Source organism: Syngnathoides biaculeatus, chromosome 16, assembly GCF_019802595.1.
Source record: "Syngnathoides biaculeatus isolate LvHL_M chromosome 16, ASM1980259v1, whole genome shotgun sequence".
Classification (NCBI taxonomy): domain Eukaryota; kingdom Metazoa; phylum Chordata; class Actinopteri; order Syngnathiformes; family Syngnathidae; genus Syngnathoides; species Syngnathoides biaculeatus.
In genome coordinates, this window is record NC_084655.1 from 23393463 (window position 1) to 23420434 (window position 26972).

The 26972-nt window shown below is 46.5% G+C and overlaps 1 protein-coding gene across 1 annotated transcript in view; it reads right to left on the reverse strand.

Annotated features, from left to right (window-relative positions):
* The window catches only part of LOC133514285 (protein sidekick-2-like), a 166743-nt gene that overhangs the window by 16754 nt on the left and 123017 nt on the right, over positions 1-26972 (reverse strand). The window contains 25 exon segments of the mRNA XM_061845836.1: positions 927-1064; positions 4224-4410; positions 4646-4761; positions 4871-4972; positions 5374-5430; positions 7749-7884; positions 7949-8019; positions 8295-8398; positions 9563-9764; positions 9862-10056; positions 10968-11066; positions 11274-11463; positions 11640-11755; positions 11833-12070; positions 12157-12307; positions 13337-13446; positions 13540-13661; positions 14580-14771; positions 14851-14949; positions 15017-15212; positions 16082-16197; positions 18286-18467; positions 19723-19863; positions 25653-25800; positions 26297-26433. Coding sequence (XP_061701820.1) covers positions 927-1064; positions 4224-4410; positions 4646-4761; positions 4871-4972; positions 5374-5430; positions 7749-7884; positions 7949-8019; positions 8295-8398; positions 9563-9764; positions 9862-10056; positions 10968-11066; positions 11274-11463; positions 11640-11755; positions 11833-12070; positions 12157-12307; positions 13337-13446; positions 13540-13661; positions 14580-14771; positions 14851-14949; positions 15017-15212; positions 16082-16197; positions 18286-18467; positions 19723-19863; positions 25653-25800; positions 26297-26433 — 3545 coding nt within the window.

A 26972-nucleotide genomic window follows, 5' to 3' on the forward strand; every position in this document is an offset into this window, starting at 1 on the left:
AATTCCTACCTGAAATGAAGCCATCGCTACACAATCGTGTGCATTTTGTTGGGCACCGTCCACCACGTTTAATTGCCGAAATCCATCGATATTTTCCGGTCTTGACATCTGATATTCCATCGAAAGTTCTTCAAAGATATCAGTCACGTCTATTGGGACAACCGACAGCACAACAGGTCTCGGGGTATTGTGACTATTCTGCTCCGGTTCAATCTCCCCCACACCGTCGAGCAGCTCTTTTTGACCGGCAATACGGCGCCGTGAAAATGCTGACGTCACGTGCACGAGCTCTATGCATGCCTTAAGATCGCCTAGCAACCCGTCCAGTCCGCACTAAACTAAATCAGATGGGATGTTTCTCCATAATGAGGAACGTTGGATGGTTATACTGATGTAAAAAAAAAAAAAAAAAAAACGTGTGACTTGAGAGTATTTACACATTTCCTGCCGTGGAAAATAATATCCGAAGAACCCCAAACCAACACCCGGCTATATCCTGGTTAATTTTCCCCATAGTCCATCGCGGCGCTTTATGGAAATGCCCATCCCTAATCAGGAAAACTACGCCCAAAAGATATTTCACGCTGAAGCAATTAGTTGAGAGAGCGGAGCAACCTCAGCTCAGCATTCCACCTTTGGCCCCAATTACTTAACAATCTGGTTCCGGCGCCCGCACTTAACCAGCTATTAGTCATGTTCTCCTTACGGAGAGAGAGCGAGCCGCACACACCTTTTTACGAGGATACATCGTATATTCTCCGGCGTGTCATAAACGCCGCATATGCTGTCTGTCTGTAGAAAGACGGAGGGCGCGAGCCAGACTTTTAGAAGATGACGTTGACCCCCGCGGGCTAGCGCGGCGCTAAATCACAGAAGGGGAAAAAGCGCCGCCGGGGAGAGCCCGGGCCACTTAACGAGTTCCTCACCGTCGACCGGCGTGCACGGCTCGTAAACCAGTCGGTAGCCCTCCACGATGCCGTTGGCCCGCTTGGGCTCGCCCCACGACACGTTGACGGAAGTGGTGGTCAGCTCGCCGAAGTGGATGAAGCCGGGAGCGCTGGGGGCTTCAGAGGAGACATTCCGATCACGGTCGAGCTTCACAGTGCGCGGACAAAGCATCGCAGCAATCACAGTCTGGACTCAAGTAGAGCTACTCATACTTGTAGAGTAAAATCAAATACAACGGATTCAATTACTGGACTTCAAGTCAATTCAAAGAGGACTTTTGTAATACATTATACCATAATTTCCGGGCGATTAGCCGCAACTTTTTTCCACACGCAACAGGGGCGCACTCAAGCGGAAAAGGTTAACCGGGCCGGCCCCGTTAGCGCTGCGCTAGCGTCTTACTGCCGTGTCTCACTGACTTTTACCAGTATGTTTTTTTTTTTTTAACTGGCCCTGTTAGCGCGCCGGCGCTAGCATCAGCGCGGCGGCGCTAGCATTAAACTCTCTCCGTACTGTCTTTGTAAATAACTCGTGTTTCAATGTCGGTTTCAATGTGGGCACTTGCGGTGTATGTACGTACCAAATGGTATTTCCTTTACAAATGGACTGGCTGGGGCTTATACACAGGTGGGCTAAGTAGGTCGGGAATTACGGTACACGGATGAAGATGATAATTGCTGAAAAGGTGCAAGGGCTAAGAACGGTGTCGTACTCAAATGTGGAAATATACCATATAAAGCATCTTTCACCTTTTCAATTGTCCAACCTTCAATTTTTTTTGGGCAGGGTGGCTAAAACTCGTCTCAGTGAGTCCCCCCCCCCGCCACTGTATAAGAACTTGAACCTATTGCAACGCGCAGTTCGCTATGCCTAAACCTTGAAAATGCATCTTTTCTTCCGATAGTCCACTGGCGTGGCCCATTCAGAGCGCCTCGTTGTCCAACGTGGTTGCGCGTACGTCATGCAGAGAAAGGTGGCATGGCAGTGGGAAGTGAAAACTCCGACTTGGCGTTGGGGTGGTGTGGCCTCTTTAGAGTGCCACATTGTTGGCTGTGAGTGCACGCATGTCACCCAGAGAAGCATGCAAAGAGGGGGAAAAAAAGTCAGCCGCGACGGCCATCTCGTGGACCGAGGCTTCGCGCTGACGTGGCAGCTCAAGAGTGCCTCATTGTTGCAGCGTGGAAAAGCCCCGCGACGATCCGGTGGGATATTTTCCCACCACTTTAAGCGTGTCAAATGCACAAAATATTTGTTTTCTTAACTTTAGGCATTTCTTTGCAGTTAAAGCAAAGTGAGCTCAAAGGTCACGTGACCTTCAGCGAAGTGTTGGGATTTGGCTGCATCAAAAAAATGAGCAAAAAGCTTTGTTTTGTTTTGCATTGGCTCTTGTCCCAGAAGCCCTGCGGTGGCGCGGCGAGCCAAAAAACTGTTGATTATGACACAACCTGATCCAGTAAATAATTTTTATTTTCCCGTGTGTCAGCTAATGAAGAAAGATGCAATCGTGCGATTGGCGAGGCAAATAATAATCAACATGGGTGTCTTAACTAATGCTCTGTGGCTTAATTCAGTAGCAGAGAGGATGAAACCGGTGTGAATATCTCCGCGTTTGATATTTTGGCAAGGCTGAAGGTTGTTTTACTTTTTTTTTTTTATTATTCATTTCTTTGCGCGCACTGCAAATTGACGACAACGTAACCTTGAGCCCGGCGACGCCGCCGTTGCGGGAAAAAAAAAAAAAAAAAGAGACGTCTTTCACAGCCGCGGCGGATCCCTTGTTTTGATTTCCTCCCGAGGTTTGGACTTGTTCAGCTTTTTAATCATTCGCATTAAGTCACGTCAACGTCGGGCTGCGGCGGCGTGATGTGTGTTGTTTGTTTTGGACCGGGCCTCTTCAAAGTACGGCCCTTGGCTTGTTTTTAACCGGCCCGTGGGGATCACAACTAACCTCCTTATACGAGGGAAAAAAAAGATACTTTCACAGTGCTGCTTGAGATATGACTTTCATATATACAGCATTGATATGTCCATCCGTCCACTTTCTTGGCCGCTTATCCTCACAAGGGTCACGCGGAGTGCCGGAGCCTATCCCAGCGGTCAACGGGCAGGAGGAGGCGGGGTCCACCCTGAACTGGTCGCCAGCCAATCGCAGGGCACATGGAGACAAACAGCCGCGCTCACAATCACACCTACGGACAATTTAGAGTGTCCAATTAATGTCGCATTTTTTTGGGGGATGCGGGAGGAAACCGGAGTGCCCACCCGGAGAAAAGCCACGCAGGCACGGGGAGAACAGGCAAACTCCTCACAGGCGGGGCCGGAATCGAACCCGGGTCCTCAGAACTGTGAGGCTAACGCTTTTCCAGCTGATCCATTCCTGAAATGTCCATCTCATTTGATTTGAATCTACTGTAAACTCAAGCAGAAATTGACCACGACGGCATTTACAGGAAAAAAAACAAATGATTCAATTCAAATGTATTTCATAAAAATACAAAATATTGAAAAAAAAGTTCACATAGATTAATCACAAATTCAGTAGACTTAAAGCTATTGAATTTGCGTTTGTGTGTATATATGTATATATATATATATATATATAATATATATATATATATGTATAACACTCGTAGGTTGAAAATCATGTTTCCCCATTGAAATGAAATTAATTGCACCATAGCAAAAAAAAAAAAAAAAAAAAAAACAAGCTACCATTTATGTAATGTGATTTCTAACCGGCTAAGTAGAACCCAACAATACTGTGTTTTACATGGACACACAGTAATGACACGATTAAATCGAAATCCATTTTTTGGAATTCTGCTCCTACTGTGTTCGCCATTGCCACCAGGGGGCAGTATAACAGATATTTGGACATAACTGGCTACGGCACAGCTTCCCAATAAACTGCAGTCATTTTTGTGTCTCTATCTTGTTAAAAGTTTTATGAGTGAGCAGCGAGTCACTGATGGTGTAGTGGTACACACGCCTGCCTGCCTTTTGTGCGGGCAGCGTGGGATCGATTCCCGCTCTGTAATGGTGTCGCTATCTGCCCTGCGACCGACCGGTGACCGGTTCAGGGTGTAGTCCGCCTTTTGCCCGAAACTAGCCGGGATCGGCCCCGGCTTAAGCCGTGACCCTTGTGAGGATAAGCGGCTTGGATAATGAACGGACGAATGAGCAGTTTGCAATTGGAGTGGACTCGGACACGTGCCCCTTTTGGTGTTCTGCCACGAGCGGAGCGCGACCTTCCCCGCGGCGCCCGTGACGGTCACCTGCTTGCTGAGTGCGTCCTCTGGCGGGCGGCGATCGGGGCCCGTCGCCCGCCGCGTTGAAGGCGGCCACGCTGATCATGTAGGTGGTGTAGCCCGTCAGGTTCTTCAGCTTCACGCCCAACTCCGGCAGGAACAGCGTCCGCAGGCGCTCCGTCTCGTTCTGCAGCTGGAACTCCCAGAAGTAAATCTGCGGGGAAAACAACAACGTTTGCAAATTGGGGTGCAGACGGCCAAAAAGCTTCCTGGAAATTTTCATTTGGGGAAGTTGAGGTGGAGAATTTTGGAAATAAAAATCCCATGCAACGTTTCCATCCATCCATCCATCCATCCATCCATCCATCTGCTCGGCGCCACTTAATATCGCGACGCACAGAAAATTCCATCAATTTTGCAACGTTTGACGCAAGGTGAGGAGACGATACCTTGTAACCCTGAATGTCGCCGTTCTGCGCGTCGGCCGGCGGGGGGTCCCAAGAGACGTCCAGCTGGGTGGCGGTGGAGGACTGGACCACGACGTTCTGGGGCGGCGCCGTCGGGACTACAACATGGCGGACGCGGCATCGCATTAGCAGTCACAACTTACACCCCCCCCCCCAAAAAAAAAAAAAATAAATAAAATAAAAAGTGCGTAATGACAGAAGACACACCTGCCTCGCCCACAAAGACCTCCTGCGGCGCGCTGCTCGGACCCTCCCCAACCGCGTTGTACACGCTCAGTCGGATCTCGTAGCGCTTGTGTTTACTCAAATCTGAGAGAGAGGAGCGAGATAAAAAGAAGTCTAGCGAGAGGCGAGAGACGAGAGCCGCCGCGCCCGTGGCGAGACGACATCACACGCTTGGTGGTGGGAATAAAAAAAAAAAAAAGGCGGGCTGATGAAAGGACGGGGTTGTTGCGGGGACGAGATTTTTATTTAGATTTTGCATTTATTTATTTATTTGGGGGGGGGGGGCGGCTGATTAAAAAAAAAAAAAAAAGCCTGAAAATACTGCAATAAAATGACGGGGCAGATTGCGGAGATTAAAGTCGCACACATACATGAGCGTCAACAAACTGCGCGGGATGAGCTCTGCGGGCGATGAAATGCGCTGGGCGGCACGCGAGGAGATGGAGGCGGGGCGGCGACGGCCATAAAAGGAGATTTAAACTTACTGTCAAGTTCATACTGGGTGAGGGAGGATTCGCTCAAGTTCCTCATGCTGTAAGGAGCTGCGGGAAAAAGAAGAAGAAGAAGAAGAAATTGTCTTCAAGGCGGCAAGGAACACACATTAAAAACCGGGATGTGGAGCTAAACATGTCAGGCTACTTTATTGCGTTCTTACAGCGGAAACGTCAACACGCGTAACGAGAATCGGGCGAATTTCCGGCGGTTTTACTTGCAAAAGCCGATTCTCGGGCGTCCCTGACAGCGATCGTACTCAGTGTTGTGGGATGCGTTCAATGATTCCTTCGTCCCCGAGCTGCTCAAAAAACAATCGCAAATGTTAAACCTCTTCGATATTTATGATCGCGATTCCTTCAAGGGAACGGAAGGACCGCAATGCACCTTTTTTGCTAATATTGCACCGTTTTTACGCTGAATACGAATCGGAAATCTGTGATGGAGGAAACATTTTTATTTTTCAACTATCAGCAACAAATGATCGCACATTGCTGGATTCATCGGAAAAAGCCGACGCAGGACGTTGTGACAACAAGACGGATCCCGTGGGGATACGCCGTAAGAACGCCGACGAATTTTCCGATAATTCGGGCGATGAACATTATTCTGACGACGGTGAAGAATACGAGCTTTCAATTTGAGCCAACGCACGTTGGAATTCAGACGAAGCCGACACAGCAGTCAGACCCGTCGTGGAGGAAATGCCTCTTGCTGGAAATACCCACCGGTAAGCGTTTGTGAAATTCTTTTTTTTTTTTTGGTTTAGTTAGTCATAAACTGATAAAATAGCGAAGGCTTCGATATCCTGAATGTATATACAAAGTTTTCGGTCTTGTTTTGAAATTATGCAAACGCCGTGTATTTGGTGATCTGGTACGCGACGACTACTTTGCGTGTAAAATGCTGATTATTGCACCAAAACGCACAGAAGCCGACAATGTAGTCTAAGTTGGTATATTTTCACGAATAAGTAATAATATAATAATCATAAAACGTAGCAGACAATCACTGAGGAATTCTCGAAACGAATGGGTTTTTCCTTCGGCGTGAATACAAAAGACTCCCACCTTATCGTCATCCCAGAATTTGCGACGTCAGAGGTCCGCCCACAGAATGAGTCGTTTTGCGGGCAAGAGAAACCAGGTCAAAGTTCGCGGACTTTAAGTCATCGAACAGATGAGCGTTTTATGGAACAGTCGAACATATAGTCATCCGTTTGGATAAGATTAATTTTGTGTTAGAAATTACACATTCCAAACACTTGAAGTGGAGTACACACATACCGACAATCGGGCAAATTTATGAGCATTTTCCACCGTTCTGATCAAAGTCGTTCAAGAGAAACCAGGTCAAAGTTCGCGGACTTTAAGTCATCGAACAGATGAGCGTTTTATGGAACAGTCGAACATATAGTCATCCGTTTGGATAAGATTAATTTTGTGTTAGAATTACACATTCCAAACACTTGAAGTGGAGTACACACATACCGACAATCGGGCAAATTTATGAGCATTTTCCACCGTTCTGATCAAAGTCGTTCAAGAGAAACCAGGTCAAAGTTCGCGGACTTTAAGTCATCGAACAGATGAGCGTTTTATGGAACAGTCGAACATATAGTCATCCGTTTGGATAAGATTAATTTTGTGTTAGAAATTACACATTCCAAACACTTGAAGTGGAGTACACACATACCGACAATCGGGCAAATTTATGAGCATTTTCCACCGTTCTGATCAAAGTCGTTCAAGAGAAACCAGGTCAAAGTTCGCGGACTTTAAGTCATCGAACAGATGAGCGTTTTATGGAACAGTCGAACATATAGTCATCCGTTTGGATAAGATTAATTTTGTGTTAGAAATTACACATTCCAAACACTTGAAGTGGAGTACACACATACCGACAATCGGGCAAATTTATGAGCATTTTCCACCGTTCTGATCAAAGTCGTTCAATGGCCAACTGTTGGGCGTTTCCGAATGATTATCCTCGTTATGAATAATCCTTGTCTTCTGAATGATTTGTCCGACCTGATCTATTCGGTAAAAGGTTGGTGCTGAAAATCGCGAATGTATAAACAATTCACTAAATATGATAAGGAATCCTTAAATTGGGCACACGCACACACACACACACACACACACACCCGAAATCTCGAGTATGATCTCCGCTTTATGATTATGGATGATTCCCCTGTGGCGTATGGTGTGTTCAAAGGGATTTTTCCGATTCAAACTGCACGGAAAACAATCTGGGCCGACGATCATCAATCTCTAACCTCGTCTCACGCGGGCGTCATTTCCTCTTCCGTTTTTTTGTTGAATTGCAAACTGTACGAATGGTAAAGGTTAAGAACTAAAATTCTCACCGGTGAGGTCGGCCCAGCTCGGGGAGGGACTGTTCACCGGGTGCACCGTGAAGCTGCGCAGCCGGTCGTAGTACAACTCTCTGTAGCGGACCCTGAAGCCCAGCAGGACGCCATTGATGTGATCCTCAGAGGGAGACTACGAACAAAAAAATCATCATCGGCGTTTTGACACCCAACGGCGTTATCCTTCCTCCCGTCACCTGCCAGCGGACCAGCACCGACGTGGTGGTGTGCGGCGTCACCGACAGAATGGTGGGGGCCTTGTCCGGGGCTGGAAAAGAAAGGAATTATTATTAGCAAAACAATACGGCAGGCAGAAATATGATCGCGTTCGGGCGTTGGAAGCAGCTTCAAAGCAAACTGAGCCTCGGGTATTCGCCGGGAACGGCCGACATCAAAGCGTCCGTAAGCAGACGCGAGACTAAAACACAGAGAGGCCAGGATGCGGCATTCCCAAACAATGGCGGTCTCCGGTCTGGGCGAGTGGCCGGTACAACGCCAAAGTCTTCAAGGACCGCTAAGTGCGACTCGATGGCGCGTTCTCACCGTCTTGCAGCGTGGTGACGGCCTCGCTCTCCTGACTGTATTCGCTGTCGCCGATGTCGTTCGTGGCCTTCACGCGGAACTGGTACGACGTGAAGGGCTTCAACCTTTAAAAGACATCGCGGGAGCGAGAGAAAGAAAAAAAAACAAAAAACAAAAACACTTTACTTGAACTAAAATTGTTGTCACTGCAGGTCGAAGCCAAATGCGAAATGTCATCCAAGTACTGGAGTTGCTTTTTGGGCCACTGTATCCTGGTACATAAAGATACGAGCCATCGTTTATCTGATTTCTTTTTTTTGCTGTATGGTGACAGTGAACTCAACTCCCTTCACAGCAAGCAACAATTTGACCAATATATCCAAAAAAAAAAGTCCTCAAAATGAACAAAAAATGAATAGAATTACACCTGGTGTATTAAAAATTACGGAACGGTGCCTTAAAGTCTGCTAGCCTAACGCTAACACGTACAGTATTGCTAAAGTACAGTATCGACATGGGAAAACATTTTACGCAGCAGATATGTGGGCACAAACACTGCATACATATACATATAATAAATACAACAATCCTCGGGCCGGCTTTACTCAAGATTACCTTGTCACTTATTGTAGATGAGGAAAACTTTTCCTCATTTGTGCACATGACCGCATTGTGCTGCCCCCTGGTGGACAAGCTTCACCCACCAGGAGGAGTCAAAATGAATTCATCACGATGCCCAAATTGTTTCATTTAAATTTGATCTAATTATGATATCACTACGTGTTTTTGTAAAGTCCTTCATGTTAAAAAGACAGTAGTGTTTTTGTTTTTGGGGAGAAAATGCAAGAAGGGACAAATTTGTAACTTTGTATTTGTTCAGTGGGGAAGATAATTATCCATCCAATCATCCATTTTCTTGCCGCTTATCCTCACGAGGGCCTATCCCAGCTGTCAACGGGCAGGAGGCGGGGTACGCCCTGAACTGGTCGCCAGCCAATCGCAGGGCACATCGAGACAAACAGCCGCACCCACAATCACACCTACGGGCAATTAATGTCGCATGTTTTTGGGAGTGCCCACCCGGAGAAAACTCCGCACAAGTGGGGGCGGGATCGAACCCGGGTCCTCAGAACTGTGAGGCCAACGCTTTCCAGCTGAACCACCGTGCCGCCGGAAGACAATTCTCGATGATGAAACTCGTATCTCAAGGCGCCACCATCAATCCCTTTTGAGCATTATGAATCATGTCAATAAACCACCATCGATTCGACTGTTGACCGCCAAGGTACCTGTCCACCGAGTAGGAGTTGATCTCGTGGCTGACCGACGTCGAGTGGATGGTCCAGTTGCTGTCGGGGAGCTCTCGGTACTGCAGCGTGTAGTAGCGGACCGGAGAGAGGCCGTCGCTGCCCGGTTCCCACGACAGCAGCACCCGGCGAGCCCGGACTTCCTGCTGAGGCGCGACGGGCCGGCCGGTGGGTTGAGGTCGGACTGACGGGAGAGTGATGGGCGGGGGGAACGAGGGCTGATTCCTACAAGTGGTTCTTCCGTTTCCTTCAAACATTCAAAGACGAGGCCGGGCTCTCACCTCGCTTTTCCGTCGTAACCACCAAGGCCTCGGCGGCCTCGCCCCAACCCTTGCGCGTTTGCGCGCTGAGGCGAAAGACGTACACCGTTTCGGGCTTGAGCGACGTCGCCGTGTACTGCCGCGCGCTGGGGCTCAGGACGTCGACGGTGGCGGCGCTGCCGCTGGACGAGTTTCTCCTGTGCGTGATCTGATAGGCTGCGAGGACGTCATCAAGTCAGTCAAGCATTAAGCGTGAAGCCGCTATTCCGATGACAAATGCAAGGACTGAAGTCAATGTGACATGCGATTACCTATCAGCGGTTATAAAAACTGGGGGCCCTGAACCGTAGCTTGGGGGTCCTCAATAAATGACATCGTATCATTTTAGACAAGTGAGGACCGGGCCGACCGTGTAATAAACCAGTCGTGCTATTTGACCAGGTGTCCGATTTTTTTTTTTTTTTAAAGATTCAAATATCATTTCCAGAATAAAAGGAGCAACGTTACGAGAAACGACCATCTTGGGAAAACTTCATTCTCATAAGATGAATTATTGATGCTCTCTAAACAACATTTTGTGATGATTCATGGCGATTTTTCAATTCTTATGGCATTTAAGGGTGCACGTGGTAGCTACGTTTATCTGGCTTTCAGATTATCAGGGGCTCCTTGGAAAAAATTGTCCGACATGGACGGAAAAAGTTTAAGAACCCATGTCGCAGAGGATAAAATGTAAAAATCTAAGGGCCAAGAAGAGAGCCTCGGGGAACACCACTTGTATCTATCTTAAGAGTTGCGCAACCAACACATTTGTACATAAACGTAAATGCCTCGTAGCGTCACTAACCTATGCAAATGCAGTAATAAAGTCTTAATAACAGTAAATGTATAAAAATTACTTCTAGGCCACGAATATAAAACATTTAAATGGAAAAAAAGAAGGAATGGCGGTAACTGAGCAGGTCTTCTCGGGCTACATGATGACGTATTCTTACACCACCACTTTGCAAGCGGCCAACCCCGGAACGTCGTAGGACGGGCCCGTCCGAAACCGAGGACCTCCCTCCGGTACGCGGGCGCCGTCGTCGACCGTGGTTCTCACTCACGGCGACCGCGTTCTAACTCACCCAGGATGATGCCGTTGGGTTGGGACGGGGGTTGCCAGATGAGCCTGACGGAGGTGGTTCTCACTTCAGGGAACAGGATGCCAACTGGAGGGCCTGGCACTGGAACGCCACAACATTGGGAAGAATAATTACGGCCATTACTGTCATTAGCATCCTAATGAGCACACAAGCTGTAGGAAAAATTGGGACAAAAAAAACGGGACTTCACAAATATGCTTTTGCCAATTGTGATTGGCGTTGTTAGCGAGTTATTACACTGGAAATAATGTATCTCGAACATAACAGAGTGGAGGATTTCGAAATTACCATCATCCAGGGTCCTTTCCAAGATGGACGGCGCACTGCTCCTCCCGTCGCCGATGCGGGTGAAGGCGAGAACCCGAATCTCGTAGAGGACGTACTTGCCCAGGCCCGTCAGCAGGACACTGTGGCTCGTGTTGCCCTCCACCGCCCAGAAACTCGGGGCCGAGTCCGAGTCCTTCTCTTTGTAGATGACCTGACACGGAACCACAGAACAGCAGAAGCGCTTTGAGGGCAAGATGAGCACAAAGAAAACAAATCTTGACGAAGACGTTGGCCAACCTCAAGAATTTAATGCGATTAGGACGTCTCAATAACTGCGTCGTGAGTAATAATGATAGAATATGCAACGGAATATCAATATTTACTGACCTTGTATCCCAGGATGAGTCCGTTCCGGTCCGTCTCCGGGACTTGGCCCCAGCGCACCAGGATCCTGCTGGAGGTGGTGGCAAAGGCTGACACGTTGGTGGGCCCACAGGAAGGCACTAAAGCAACAAGAGAGACTTTAGACCCTCAACCCAAATATTGTGCACGTGACGGGTGACTCTTCAGTCTTCCTCACCGGACTCTCTGGTTCTCCCGTGGACCGGCTGGCTCCAGGGCCCGGACCCGATCCCGTTGACGGCTTGGAGCCGCACCTCGTACTCGGTCCACTCCTCCAGGTCTTCGATGGTGAACTCCCGCTCCAGCCGGTCCATGATGACGTGCGAGAGAACGCCTCCCTTGGAGGCGGATTTGGAGTACTGGATGCGGTAGCCGACCAGATCGGGATTTCCGTTGTACTCCCACTCAGGAAGCGGCTGTGACGAGGACGCTTTCGTGTTGTCGGGTCGTCACAAGTATACGCAAAAGGCTGTCGTCGTCGACACAAGCGGCCGAAACGTACCACCCAGCGGAGCCACAGGCTGGTCTCGCTGGCCGTGCGGAGGGTGACGTTGGCGGGGGGGACGTCCGGAGGGGCCTGAAGGGTCTGGATTTTTCGAGAAGGTTGACTGGGGGGGCTGGTGCCCACGATGTTCACCTGCCGCATTCGAAACCTGGGACGAAGAAACTCGCTGATGAGGCACGGAAGTCGCGCTACACGCACCGGTCACTTTATTGGCCGCGTCAAAAGACAACAACGCCGAGTTTGGAGCGACAAAGCCAAGTTATCGTCTGCATAGGCATTCGTATACCTAAAAACAAAACAAAAAAAAATAAATAAATAAAAATAAAAATGAGAAATGCAACTAAAAATTGATTATTGATTTTTACAAAATTCTCAAAAATATCATTTTATTCTTATACTTTCTGGGGGAAAAAAATTATTGGAAAAAATAGAGTTGGATTCACCAAAAAAATAGTAGCACAACGACTTTATGGAAAAAGAGTTTGTATGTAAAAAAAAAAAAAAAAAAAGCTGTTTCACTGGAGCAAGAACAAAAAAAATTCATTTGGTTAATCCTTTTTTATCCCCCCAAATTTTTTGAAAAATTAATTTTATTCCTTACTTGTTTTCTGGTAAAAAAAAAAAAAATCTCTTGTAGGACAACTGCATTTTTTTCTTAATTGTTCTTTTTTCCAAAAAGACTGTTGTGGCAAAATTACTTTTTTTTTTTTTTTTTAGTCATTTATTTTCTATCGTATTGTTCCTTTTGGCAAGTGGTCGCCTCGCTGGTCTCAAATCCTTTCCATCAGGTTGTCATGGAAACGAGACGCACGAAAACGGGCTCATTTCAGCGAGACTGCAAATGTGTTGCACTGCGAGGCCCGAGAGTAACAAAACTAAAATTTGATTATTGATGATTAGTTCCATTATGATTGGAATGCATAAAAAAAAAATTACAACAATGAAATGTAACCCTTCGAATGTCGAAAAAAAAAAATCTGAACCAAACAAAAAAAGCGCCGACCCTCATTGGATTCCCCCATAAATGGACGGACAAACATTGCAACTAAATCAAACAAAAACTGGCTAACGTCTGCATAATCAGTTGAATCCCTTAAAAAACTCGAAATTTGGGATAGAAACCAGATAAATGGAAGCAGCGTCTAGATAAAGCTCTGGTTTTCGCCGCGGCGCTCACCTGTAGAATGTGTAAGGGTTCAATTCCAGGACCTCCATTGCTCGGGCGTCGGGCTCGTTCGCCAGCTCGTGAACCATCAGCCAATCCTCGTTCTCCCCGATGATGCCGATCTGCGGACGCGCGCAGACGAGAGTTTTGCGGCCGACGTCAGCGTAGCGCACGCGAGCAGAGGGAGGGCGGGCGTCGGCGGGCCGGCGGCCTACCTGCGCTTCCACCTGCCAGCGGGAAATGGACGTCTTGCCGTCGTAGCCGGGCTTGAACTGCAGGCTGATGGAGCGAGCGCCCACGTTGGAGATGGCCAAGTTGGTCGGGGGGCCGGGCAGCTCTGCGGAAACAGACCGCGAGGGAGATTAAAAAAAGCCTTGTGCGAAGATGATCGCTTTTTCGCTCAAAGTTATTCGAGAGGTATTCATTCATTCATTTTCCGTGCCGCTTATCCTCACGAGGTTCGCGGGAGTGCTGGAGCCTATCCCAGCTGTCATCGGGCAGGAGGCTGGGCACACCTTGAACTGGTCGCCTGCCAATCGCAGGGCACATCGAGACAAACAGCCGGACTCACAATCACACCTCGGGGCAATTTGGAGTGTCCAGTTAATGTTGCATGTTTTTGGGACGTACCCGGAGAAAACCCACACAGGCACGGGGAGAACATGCAAACGCCACACAGGCGGAGTCGGGATTGAACCCGGGACCCCGGAACTGTGAGGCCGACGCAACCACTATTTGAGGGGTATTTCATTGAAAACAAAATTCTCAAAAATATCATTGTATTCTTATACTTTGTGGGGAAAAAACAATTATTGGAAAAAAAATCCCCCCAAAAATTGTAGCACAACAACGTTATGGAAAAAGAGCTTGCATGTAAAAAAAAAATAAATAAAAAGCTGTTTCACTGGAGCAAGAACAAAAAATTTAATCCGGTTAATACATTTTTATCCCAAAAAAATTATTGAAAAATTAATTTTATTCCTTACTTGTTTTCTGGTATTCTCTTGTAGGACAACTGCATTTTTTTTCTTAATTTTTCGTTTTTCCAAAAACAAGACTTACAAAAGACTGTTGTGGCAAAATTACTTTTTTTTTCTCATTTATTTTCCATCATATCGTTCCTTTTTTTTCCAGATGATGATGGCCTCTCTGGTCTCAAATCCTTTCCCTCGGGTTGTCACGGAAACGAGACGCACGAAAACGAGACTAGAAACGTGTCGCAGCGCGTTCGGAACGGCACGCGGTCGGCGCAGACCTGGCGGGACGCCCGAGGAGATGGTGGAGGCGGACAGCTGGCCTTGTCCCTTGGCGGTCATGGCCGCCACCTGGATGGTGTAGGTGGTGAGCGCCGTCAGGCCCGTCACCTTGTACTCCTGCGTCAGGTTGGGCAAGTAGTGCGTCACCCGCGTGTTGGTGCGGTTGAACTCCTCCCACGAGATGCGATAGCCTGCAAAACAAACGCGACGGGGTCTTGACGCCGCTGCGCTTGTGACGGCGTCGCTTCTTTCCATGAAATCGATAATCACCGGTGAGAAGACCGTTTTTCTCCCGAGGCTCCTTCCAGCTGACTTTTAGGGAGGTGTCCAAAATGTCGGTGAAGCTGAGGTGTCCCACGGCACCGGGGGCTGCGGGATGATTACGGCGGTCAGAAAAAGACGCGCCATCCCACGACGCTCGCGGGCTGACACTCACTGTCCTCGTGGGTGCGCAGTCGCTGAGGGGGGCTGCGCGGGCCGTCGCCCGGCGTGGTGAAGCACAGCACCGACGCGTAGTACTCGGTGAACTTCTTCAGGCCCGAGATGTAGCCCACGTGGACGCTGTCCTGGAAGTTGGGCCGCGCCGTCACCACGGCGACCTCGCCGGCCCGCCCGGGCTCCCACGCCAGCAGCTGCAACCGGGTCACAAGGGGGAGGGGGGGGGGCAAGTCTCAGTTTTACTTCATTTTATCGTGCAGATGAGCATCGCAGTCACACGGAATACAATAAAAATAATATTTCAAATCTATTCTTGTAATATTTATTTGTAATATTTTTTACCCATTTCCTTGTAACATAAAACCATTTTATCGTGAAGTAACATTTCGAATGTATTAATTTATTGTATATAATTTGTATTTCAGTAGTAAATACATTTTTCCAAACCAAATTTATTTTGTTGTAAAATAATTTGTATTTCAGTAGTAAATACATTTTTCCAAACCTACACCTCCCCCAGAATCATAATTTTTTTCCCCCCTCAAAATATTTGACTGTGTTCTGTAAAGATTACGACTTTTTTTAAAATAAAAATTCCATGTCCTTTTTTAAATAACACAATTTAATTGTTAAAATAACAATACAAAAAAATGATTGTAATTATATCAATTTTTTTCTCATAATTTTTTCCCCCTCAAATTATTTGACTGTGTTCTGTAAAGATGACGACTTCTTTTTAAAATAAAAGTTCCATGTCCTTTTTTAAAAAACACAATTTAATTGTCAAAATAACAATACAAAAAATTAATTCTAATATAATTTATGAATATATATATATATATAAATCTTTTTCTTTCGGCTTGTCCCATTAGGGGTCACCACAGTGTGTCATCTTTTCCATCCAAGCCTATCTCGTTTTTTTTTTTCTGATGGAAAAAAATATAAATCCCCCAAAATATGAGCACATCCTTCCTTTGTCAATTTATTCCTCCTTATTCCTGAAATTCGCCACTTGCCCCCCCCCCCCCCCCTTCTCTTTCGTGTGCCGAGCGGGAACGCTCACCTTGTAGCCCTGGTTGATTCCGTTGATGAACTGCGGGCTGGGGGCGCTCCAGGTGAAGCGCACGGCGGTGGAGTTGACCGGCTCGGCTTGGACGTTTCCCGGCGGCACCGTGGGCACTGACCGAGGAAAGACGAGATTAGCGCAAAGTTCGTCTGAGGCGTTCCATCCTCCCGCTCGCGTGTGTTCTCGCCTCGGGCGTCTTCCAGGTGAAGCCCGCAGCGCCTTCCTTTGAAGCCAGCGCGACCTTCTGACGCAAGGCCGCGAAAAAGAAGGTCGGCAAACGAATGAGCCCGAGCGACCCGGCGGTCGTCGCGGTCCCGATGAGCCTAAACGCGAATTACGGCGCGCCTTTCTGCATTTTTGACGCGCCGCGCCGACAAATTAATGAGAGGGCGAGCTCGGAAAACGCGCTGACAGAAAAGTGCATGATGAAATGAATATTTCCACTTGCGAGGGGAACGGAGGCGAAACGATGATGTTTTGTACCTCCCAGGAATCAAAAGCTCGACTTTCCAATCAAACACAAACAAATGGGAGACTTTTGATGGCAAGATTTGAATCCATTCATTACCGGGATTTACGTAAACAAAACAAAACAAAACGGAGACTTTATTGTGCAGTTGAATCTGCATTACTGTGAATTGATGGGATTTATGCAATTTTACAAAGAAATACACACAAACAGAAATCTAATAATGGTGGCTTTGTGTCCAGTGGTCTCCGGTTTCCGTGGCCCACCTTTTGTCAGCTCCTCGGCCAGCCTGATCAGCCCATTTTCCATTCAAGGCTTTTGATTTTTTTTTTTTTTTTAAACGACGCGTCGGAAACTCGCGACCGCATCTTTTCTTGCCGCGAATGTTTATTTTCAGCATTTGGGGTTCCGCGTTCCTTCGGCGTCCACGTGGCCTTTGTATAACTTTGGCATTTGTACTCCCAACTGGCAAAAGAGATTGGTGGAAAACTTTTCTTTTCAAGCAAATGGGAAGATTCTTCTTGAAGAGAACATCAAACCTTCCACGAGCCTGCCAGACAAGTTTTACGCGGCGTTCAGCAACTTCAGCGCTTGTACGGCCTCAGTAGAGCTCGTGCACGCGACGTCAGCATTTTCACGGCGCCATATTGCCGGTCAAAAAGAGCCGCTCGACAGTGTTGGGGACATTGAACCGGAGGAGAATATTCACAACTTGTTGTGCTGTTAGAACAGACGAGACAGATATTCAAAGAGATCATTCTACGGAATAGCAGCTGAAAAGATGAGAAATGATCGGATGATTTCGGCAATTAAACGTGATGGATGGTGCCCAACCAAAATACGCACACACCTGTGTAGCGATCGCTTCAATTCAGGTAGGAATTATTATTCTTAATGTCAAATTCCCAAAAGGTATTTATAATGCCAAGTTGGCTCATTTGAGAGCAATGTGTGAAAGAAAAAAAAAAATGACGGCGTCGTCTGCAACGTACACGGAAGCGTGTTGCGGCCACACATTAAACTTTGGTAAACCTCTCCCCGACGGACGGGGAGCTTTTTTTTTTTTTTTTAATATGCATTGTTCTCAAATGAGTCCAATGCGTATTTAAAAAAAAACAAACAAAAAAAAAAAGAAAATAAACAGTTGGCCCCAGTGATGTTTACGTAGGTTAACGTGTGCCCGCTAACCGCCCGCCCGCCCGGCGATAAGCGAACGTGAGCCGTTGTGCGCGGCGGAACGGCAAACGGAATCGCTCTCGGCGTGCTTTTGGGAAGCGCGCTCGGGGATCTCGCGCCTCGCGCAGTCAGGGGGTCGCTGGCGCTTATCGTGACAGGAAATTGGGAGATGGGGAAGAGTTTTAAGCCGTACGGAAGCCGACGTACGAAGTTGAAGGAAGCAAAAGCGGCGCAACGTCAGCAGGAGGAGCGAGCGGGTCCGACTGAATGTACGCTTTTCATTCCAATCCGATTCTGACAGTTTGACAAATGCAACAACCGCTAACAACATACCGAGGCTACTTTTGGGGAGGGGGTTCCCCTTCGTAAATATTAGCGCTGTTAGCACGCTAGCACCTCACGCTTCTGAGATTCTGTGTTCGAATCTCAGCTCAGGCCTTCCTTTTGAACCAGAACGTGAATATTTATGTGTCCGCACGTGTACCCGCAATAGGCTGGCCGTCAAGCGGTCCAGAGCGTACTTTTAAATTTTTTGGGGGGTCAGCGTGCCGCTCACCTCCTTGCAGGGTCCACTCGGTCACCTTGTGGCTGTAGACGCCCCTGCCGGCCCCGTTGTAGGCGGCCACCTCGATCTCGTAGTTGGTCCATATGATGAGGTCCTCCAGCAGCAGGCTGCTCTGATCCGGGCTGGTGATGTTGCGGATCTGACAGTCCACCGGAAGCCCGGACAAACAGTACCTGGCGATCGGTCAGTGGCGGGATTTTAAAAACAGGACAGAGCAGAACCACAACTTTGACATGACAAAAGTGAGTGAGATTAGTCAGGTTAGCATGTTTTATGAAAAATCAAACGCATCAGCTATAAAGGTAAGCGAGCGGCCATATTCCTTTCCACCTATTACACAGCTTACTCAGCTAATAGTTTTATTACTACATCTCTCATAACTATTCTAACAGACTCTGTTAATTAATGAGCATTTGAACGTGATTTTGCGGTGTTCAGCGATATAAAGTATAATACCAAATTGAGCGATGCAATGCGGTGACTGATAATTCTAGCAAGATGGCTTGTTTGTTTTTTACATTTACAAACTTTCCACCCAACAGCGAGGATGCATCCTGGTTTAATATATGCATCTAAAAAAAATAATCATACTTTGCAACTAGGCGGCACGGTGGTTCAGATGGTAAAGTGTTAGGCTCACAGTTCTGAGGAACCCGTGTTCGTTCCTGGCCCCGCCTGTGTGGCGTTTCCATGTTCTCCCCGTGCCTGCGTGGGTTTCTTCCGGGTGGGCACTCCGGTTTCCTCCCACATCCCAAAAACGTGCAACATCAATCGGACACTCTCAATTGCCCCGAGGTGTGATTGCGAGTGTGGCTGTTTGTCTCTATGTGCCCCGCGATTGGCTGGCGACCGGTTCAGGGCGTACCCCGCCTCGTACCCGACGGTAGCTGGGATTGGCTCCAGCACTCCCCGTGAGCCTCGTGAGGATAAGCAGCAAAGAAAATGGATAGATGGATGGATTTTGCACCTACGTTGTGTTGTGTTTCATCGTCAAATCGAGGTCTATGTCAGTATGTAATATGCTGCCCCCTGTTGGCCAAGACACACAGTATTATCGTGATGCGCACTAACATTTTCATTTTTTACCTTGTACTTCATGAAGTTGTCAAGGGAATTTTTTTCTTCTTTTTATAAAGCACAGGATTGCAATGTGCCATTTCTTGTTACCAAAAAAGACATTCAATACATTTTTTTTTATGTGTTTTTTGGACCATCTTAACTCCATTTTCGATTCATCCCGTTGGGGGAAAGACAATTTGCGACGCAATATTTTGAGTCGCCGGCGCAGTCACGGAACAAATTCAAGCGCTTAAGTCAGGGCGGCGCTGGAATCGAACGGCGGCTAATGGAGCGGCGGTGACGGGTGCCCAAAAGGAGCCGCGGGGGTCCGATTGGCGGCGGCACGCGGGCGGGCTGCGGTTGTCCCACCTGATGACGTAACCCTGGAGGGGGCCGTTCTGGTGGCTCTCGGGGGGCGGCTGCCATTGGATCATAATGGACTGGTTGGTGCGGCCGCTGGCCATCACCGTCTGGGGGGCCGCGCTGGGGGGCTCCTCGGGAAGCGTTAGGCTGGAAACACAACGAGAAAGAAAAGAACATTGCTCGGAAATAGCATGTTTAGGCTCTATTTTGTTTCCCTAAAAGAATGTCTTTATGCTTTTATTTAAAAAAAAAAAAATATATATATATATATATATATTTGTATTCATTTACTATTTATTTATTTTAAATAAGAAAACTACAACAATTTTATGATTAAAACAATTTTACATATTTGTTATTGGTTCACTATTTTTTCCTTAAATTGGAGAACTGATTTCTTGTCAATAAAAAATACACGGAAATATTGGTTCACTATTTATATTTTCTTTAAATTGGAGAATTGCTTTCTTGTCGATAAAAAATACGTAGAAAAATAACACAACAACAAAACCTTTTGCTTTTCATCTATTTTTCAGAATTGGTTGATCAATTCGAATGAAAAAAATTATAAATAATATATGAGAATTAATTGATATTGGATAATGGGAATATTGGTTGACTATTTATATTTTCTTTAAATTGGAGAATTGCTTTCTTGTCGATAAAAAATACGTAGAAAAATAACACAACAACAAAACCTTTTGCTTTTCATCTATTTTTCAGAATTGGTTGATCAATTCGAATGAAAAAAATTCTAAATAATATATGAGAATTAATTGATATTGGATAATGGGAATATTGGTTGACTATTTATATTTTCTTTAAATTGGAGAATTGCTTTCTTGTCGATAAAAAATACGTAGAAAAATAACACATTTAACAAAACATTTTGCTTTTCATCTATTTTACAGAATTGGTTGATCAATTCGAATGAAAAAAATTATAAATAAAATATGAGAATTAACTGATATTGGATAGTGGGAATAAACAATTGTGCACATTTTATATACATTTCTAATTTTTAAAAATTGGTTCTATTTTCTCATAAAATTAGCGGTTGATTGATTTATAGTAGGGCGGGAAAACTGGTGAGAGGCTTGACGTCGCAGTTCGAGGCAGACATACTGTATGAACTATTAGAACGGCGCGCTGCCTTATCTTACTTTTATTGAGTCGTTGATTATATTTTATACTTTAATTTGTCCGCTTACAACGCATATTAACGGCTCCTTTAAGGGTGACAGATTGGATTTCTTTCACTCGTAATGGATCTCAACGTTGCAGCGGGCGAATTTGCACAAAGCAGAAGCACAAATTGCTGGCGACTCCGGCGCCTCGACGGTATTTCCACCGCGTTTCATCATCGGGGTCACCTGAAAGCGTCTTTTGTGTGTGCGTCGTCACGACGACGTGACAATCGAAGCGCCGTCGGCGAAAACGGAGCAACACAATGGCGCGACGTCGTCGCAAAGACAAGGAGCCGTCCGGGCCGAGTCGATTTAAGGTGACATCTCGATTTCTCGTCTCCTCGGTACGGCTCGGGAGGGGATGACGGGATGAGACAAAGTGTCAATAAGTTAAAAAAAAAATAATTATTTTTTTTTTTATTATCACCGCCTGGTGAAAGGTGTGTTCGCGGTGGGATTCTAGTGAAGGCTGGCGGGTGTGTGGACGCATGGAATTGGTTTACGCGAAAGATGAGCGTGACCGGTCTGGTACGTGGGCACTGCGTCTCTGGAGCTCCCTTCAGGTGGGGTGGGGGGGGGGGGGGGCACCGGCACCAGGTCCAAGCCTGTACGATGCGCGCCCTAAATTCAATCCTGTCACGGGTTCGCTTAACAGAAGGTCCAATTCTGACTCGTTCACGGTTTTATCTTGAAAGGGACCATCCAGCGGTTTGCTCCTTCCACCACTACGACAATTTGGATTGGAAGGGGGGGGGGGGGGGCAAAAATAACCTCAGCCACCTGAAAGGCTAGCTCAGCGTTAACGCTACGAACGGGGTCGTCCCAATCCTTCAAAAATCCAAATGGACTCGGGTGAACGCAGGTTTTGGACTGAGCAACGCAAAACTAAACCAAAGAAATATGGTTTTGGAAGAAAGCTCCCATCTTCATAATCATTTGGATCTTTACATATTATATAGAAGTTATGTGCAGAAGTATGTGGTCATCTTCAGCTGAATCATTGAAAAATCCCAAAAGTAACCCAGATCTGGATAAAACTTAAAAACGCATGCAAAAAACAAAACAAAATAAGAGTAACATGTAAGTTTCAGGGACACCATAATCACTGTCAAATGGTATGATTAAAAAGTAAGTTTCTTTCGGCTTGTCCCTTTCGGGGTCGCCACAGCGTGTCATCTCAGATGAACGCATATATATGTTTGGCACAATTTTTACGCCGGATGCCCTTCCTGACGCAACCCTTCTCAGGGAGTGGAGGCCCCAGTGGGATACGAACCCACAACCCCTGGTTTATCAAACCAGTGCTCTAACCAAATGGTATGATTAATATACATAAATTATCTGTAAAATAATGGTAAGCTATTCACTGAAAATTTGATGTTAGGCTACTCATTACGATTTTAGCTAGCTAAGCTAGCGAGGCTAGTACTTGCAACTTCTGCTTGGTTCTACTTACCTTCTTCTTCTTCTTTTCCTTTCGGCTTGTCCCGTTAGCGTGTCATCTTTTGCCATCTTAGCCTATCTCCTGCATCTTCCTCTCTTAACACCCCAACTGCCCTCATGTCTTCCCTCACCACATCCATAAACCTTCTCTTTGGTCTTCCTCTCGCCCTTTTGCCTGGCAGTTCCATCCTCAGCATCCTTCTACCAATATACTCACTCTCTCGCCTCTGAACATGTCCAAACCATCGAAGTCTGCTCTCTCGAATCTTGTCTCCAAAACATCCAGCTTTGGCCGTCCCTCGAATGAGCTCATTTCTAATCCTATCCAACCTGGTCACTCCGAGCGAGATCCTCAACATCTTCATTTCTGCCACCTCCAGTTCAGCTTCCTGTTGTTTCTTCAGTGCCACCTCTCGTCTCTAATCCGTACATCATGGCCGGCCTCACCACTGTTTTGTAAACTTTGCCCTTCATCCGAGCAGACACTCTTCTGTCACATAACACACCAGACACCTTTCGCCAGCTGTTCCAACCTGCTTGGACCCGTTTCTTCACTTCCTGACCACACTCACCATTGCTCTGGATTGTTGACCCGAAATATTTGAAGTCGTCCACCCTCGCTATCTCTTCTCCCTGTAGCCTCACTCTTCCCCCTCTACTTTTCTCATTCACGCACATATATTCTGTTTTACTTCGGCTAATCTTCATTCCTCTCCTTTCCAGTGCGTGTCTCCATCTTTCCAATTGTTCCTCTGCATGCTCCCTGCTTTCACTGCATATGACAATATCATCTGCGAACATCATGGTCCAAGGGGATTCCAGTCTAACCTCATCTGTCAGCCTATCCATTACCACTGCAAACAGGAAGGGGCTCAGAGCTGATCCCTGATGCAGTCCCACCTCCACCTTAAATTCCTCTGTCACACCTAAGGCACACCTCACCATTGTTCTGCTACCATCATACATGTCCTGTACTATTTTAACATACTTCTCTGCCACACCAGACTTACGCATGCAGTACCACAGTTCGTCTCTTGGTACTCTGTCATAGGCTTTCTCTAGATCCACAAAGACACAATGTAGCTCCTTCTGACCTTCTCTGTACTTTTCCACGAGCATCCTCAAGGCAAATAATGCATCTGTGGTACTCTTTCTAGGCATGAAACCATACTGTTGCTTGCAGATACTTACTTCTGTCCTGAGTCTAGCCTCCACTACTCTTTCCCATAACTTCATTGTGTGGCTCATCAACTTTATTCCTCTATAGTTCCCACAGCTCTGAACATCCCCTTTGTTCTTAAAAATGGGAACTAGAACACTTTTCCTCCATTCTTCAGGCATCTTTTCGCCCGCTAGTATTCTGTTGAATAAGTTGGTCAAAAACTCCACAGCCATCTCTCCAAATTGCTTCCATACCTCTACCGGTATGTCATCAGGACCAACTGCCTTTCCATTTTTCATCCTTTGTAGTGCCTTTCTGACTTCCCCCTTAGTAATCATTGCCACTTCTGGTCCTTCACTCTTGCCTCTTCAACTCTTCCTTCTCTCTCATTTTCTTCATTCATCAACTTCTCAAAGTATTCTTTCCATCTATTTAGTACACTACCGGCACCAGTCAACACATTTCCATCTCTATCCTTAATCACCCTGACCTGCTGCACATCCTTCCCATCTCTATCCTCTGTCTGGCCAACCTGTAGAGATCCTTTTCTCCTTCTTTCGTGTCCAACCTGGTGTACATGTCTTCATATGCCTCTTGTTTAGCCTTTGCCACCTCTACCTTTGCCCTACGTCGCATCTCGATGTACTCCTTTCGCCTCTCCTCAGTCCTCTCAGTATCCCACTTCTTCTTCGCTAATCTCTTTCCTTGTATGACTCCCTGTATTTTGGGGTTCCACCACCAAGTCTCCTTCTCCCCTTTCCTACCAGATGACACACCAAGTACTCTCCTGCCTGTCTCTCTGATCACCTTGGCTGTCGTCGTCCAGTCTTCCGGGAGCTTCGGTTGTCCATCGAGAGCCTGTCTCACCTCTTTCCGGAAGGCTGCACAACATTCTTCCTTTTTCAGCTTCCACCACATGGTTCTCTGCTCTACCTTTGTCTTCTTAATCTTCCTACCCACCACCAGAATCATCCTACATACTACCATCCTATGCTGTCGAGCTACACTCTCCCCTACCACTACTTTACAGTCAGTAACCTCCTTCAGATTACATCGTCTGCACAAAATATAATCTACCTGCGTGGTTCTACCTCCGCTCTTGTAGGTCACTATATGTTCCTCCCTCTTCTGGAAATAAGTGTTCACTACAGCCATCTCCATCCTTTTTGCAAAGTCCACCACCATCTGCCCTTCAAAGTTCCTTTCCTGGATGCCGTACTTACCCATCACTTCTTCATCGCCCCTGTTTCCTTTACCAATATGTCCATTACAATCTGCACCAATCACAACTCTCTCGCTGTCTGGGATGCTCAGAACTACTTCATCTAGTTCCTTCCAGAATTTCTCTTTCAACTCTAGGTCACATCCTACCTGTGGTGCATAGCCGCTAACCACATTATACATAACACCCTCAATTTCAAATTTTAGTCTCATCACTCGATCTGATACTCTTTTCACCTCCAAGACATTCTTAGCCAGCTCTTCCTTTAAAATAACCCCTACTCCATTTCTCTTCCCATCTACTCCGTGGTAGAATAATTTAAACCCTGCTCCCAAACTTCTAGCCTTACTACCTTTCCACATGCTCTCTTGGATGCACAGAATATCAACCTTTCTCCTAATCATCATGTCAACCAACTCCTGTGCTTTTCCTGTCATAGTCCCAACATTCAAAGTCCCTACACTCAGTTGTAGGCTCTGTGCATTCCTCTTTTTCTTCTGACGCTGGATCCGGTTTCCTCCTCTTCTTCGACCCACAGTAGCTGAATTTCCACCGACGCCCTGCAGGTTAGCAGTGCCGGGGGCGGGCGTTGTTAACCCGGGCCACGACCGATCCGGTATGGGATTCTTTAGATGAACGCTCATATTTGTTTGGCACAGTTTTTACGCCGGATGCCCTTCCTGACGCAACCCTCTGCATTTATCCGGGCTTGGGACCGGCCTACAGATTGCACTGGTTTGTGCCCCCATAGGGCTGCATTCTTGGTTCTACTTACCTAACAACCTAAATAACTATTTAGACGGGCCTATTTTTGTTATTGTTTTTTTTTCATTTTTTCTTTAAATGACTACAATAGCACACGGAAAGCTGAAAGATTGGCGCTCTCGATGTGTTTGGAATCATCCGCTTTGGCGAACCTTACCGCTCGCTCTCTTTGCTGAACTGCCCTCGGCCGACGTCGTTGACGGCGCACAGGCGGAACTGGTAGGAGCGCGCCGGGATGAGGCCGCCCACCGCCACCCCGTTGGACTCCGGCTCGATGTTGGCAAGGAGCACCGTCCACGGAGCGTCTGACGCACACAAGCGAATACTCGTCAATTGTGGCAAGTACGACGCAAACAGTCTTTAAAGCACCCAAAATGACGTGAGATCATCTGTCATGTCACCTTCAAACTCATGTTAAATGGGAGTCGGCATGCAGCTACCTGCTTAAAAGTTCATTTTTTTGGCTTCTCTCTATAAAATCATTGAATGTATAAATGGAAAATATGCATTTTCAAACATTTGATTCCGGTGTATTCATGCCACATTCCTCAAATAGCAGCTCCTACTCTCGTGTCTTCAGTCTTCCAGATATCAAGAGCGAAATTCAATTACACCCTCAAAAAGAATCCGACTCATTATGCAGTTCTGGCGTGATTCATTTTCCTGTTAATGTCTTGTCAGTTAGCCTCATCCAGACGCGCGACTCGGCGCGTTACCCCGCCGGGGAAGCGACGGAGCGCGTGCGGCGACTCGGAATAAAAAAAAAAAATAAATAAAAAATAACAAAAGGGATCCGCTCACTGTTCTCGGACACTTCCAGGATGTAGCGGATGAGCGGGCTGTTGCCGTCGAAGGCCTGCGCCCACGTCAGGTTGATGGCGCGCTTCTCCGTCCTGCTCAGCGTCGCCACGGGGTTCTCGGGCGCGTGAGGGAGTTGCCTGCAAGACGAAAACGCGCGTCGTTCACCTCCGCTGGTTGAATGACCAAATTATTCAAAATAATTAAAATTGTATTTATTCTATTTTTTATTTCATGCTTTTTTGCCATTTATTTAATTGTATATTAGTAACAACAGAAGCATAAAATCTGCATCAATATAGATAAAGTAAAATAATAAATTCCATACTTAATAATGTCTTTCTATTATTTTGTAACTTCATACAGATACATGAGTGAAAAAAGTAAAAATAAGCATTTCTAACAATATGAGGAATGAGGTTTATTTAATAACAGCATGAAAAAAAAAATCAAACAAAAGACGTATTACACGTGTGCTTTGAATGTGATTTTTTGTTTTTTTTCACGTCCTATCTCTCGTCAAATCTTTATCCAAAATACATCTCCCAGATCGGAAATCCAATTTAATCCTGCACCAATTTAGATTGCGTATTAGGCCGCAGTTAAAATGTAAAGTTTGGAAAATCCCAAGGAGCATATTCACTCACACGCACGCCCATTTCATGGCATCGGCTTGTAA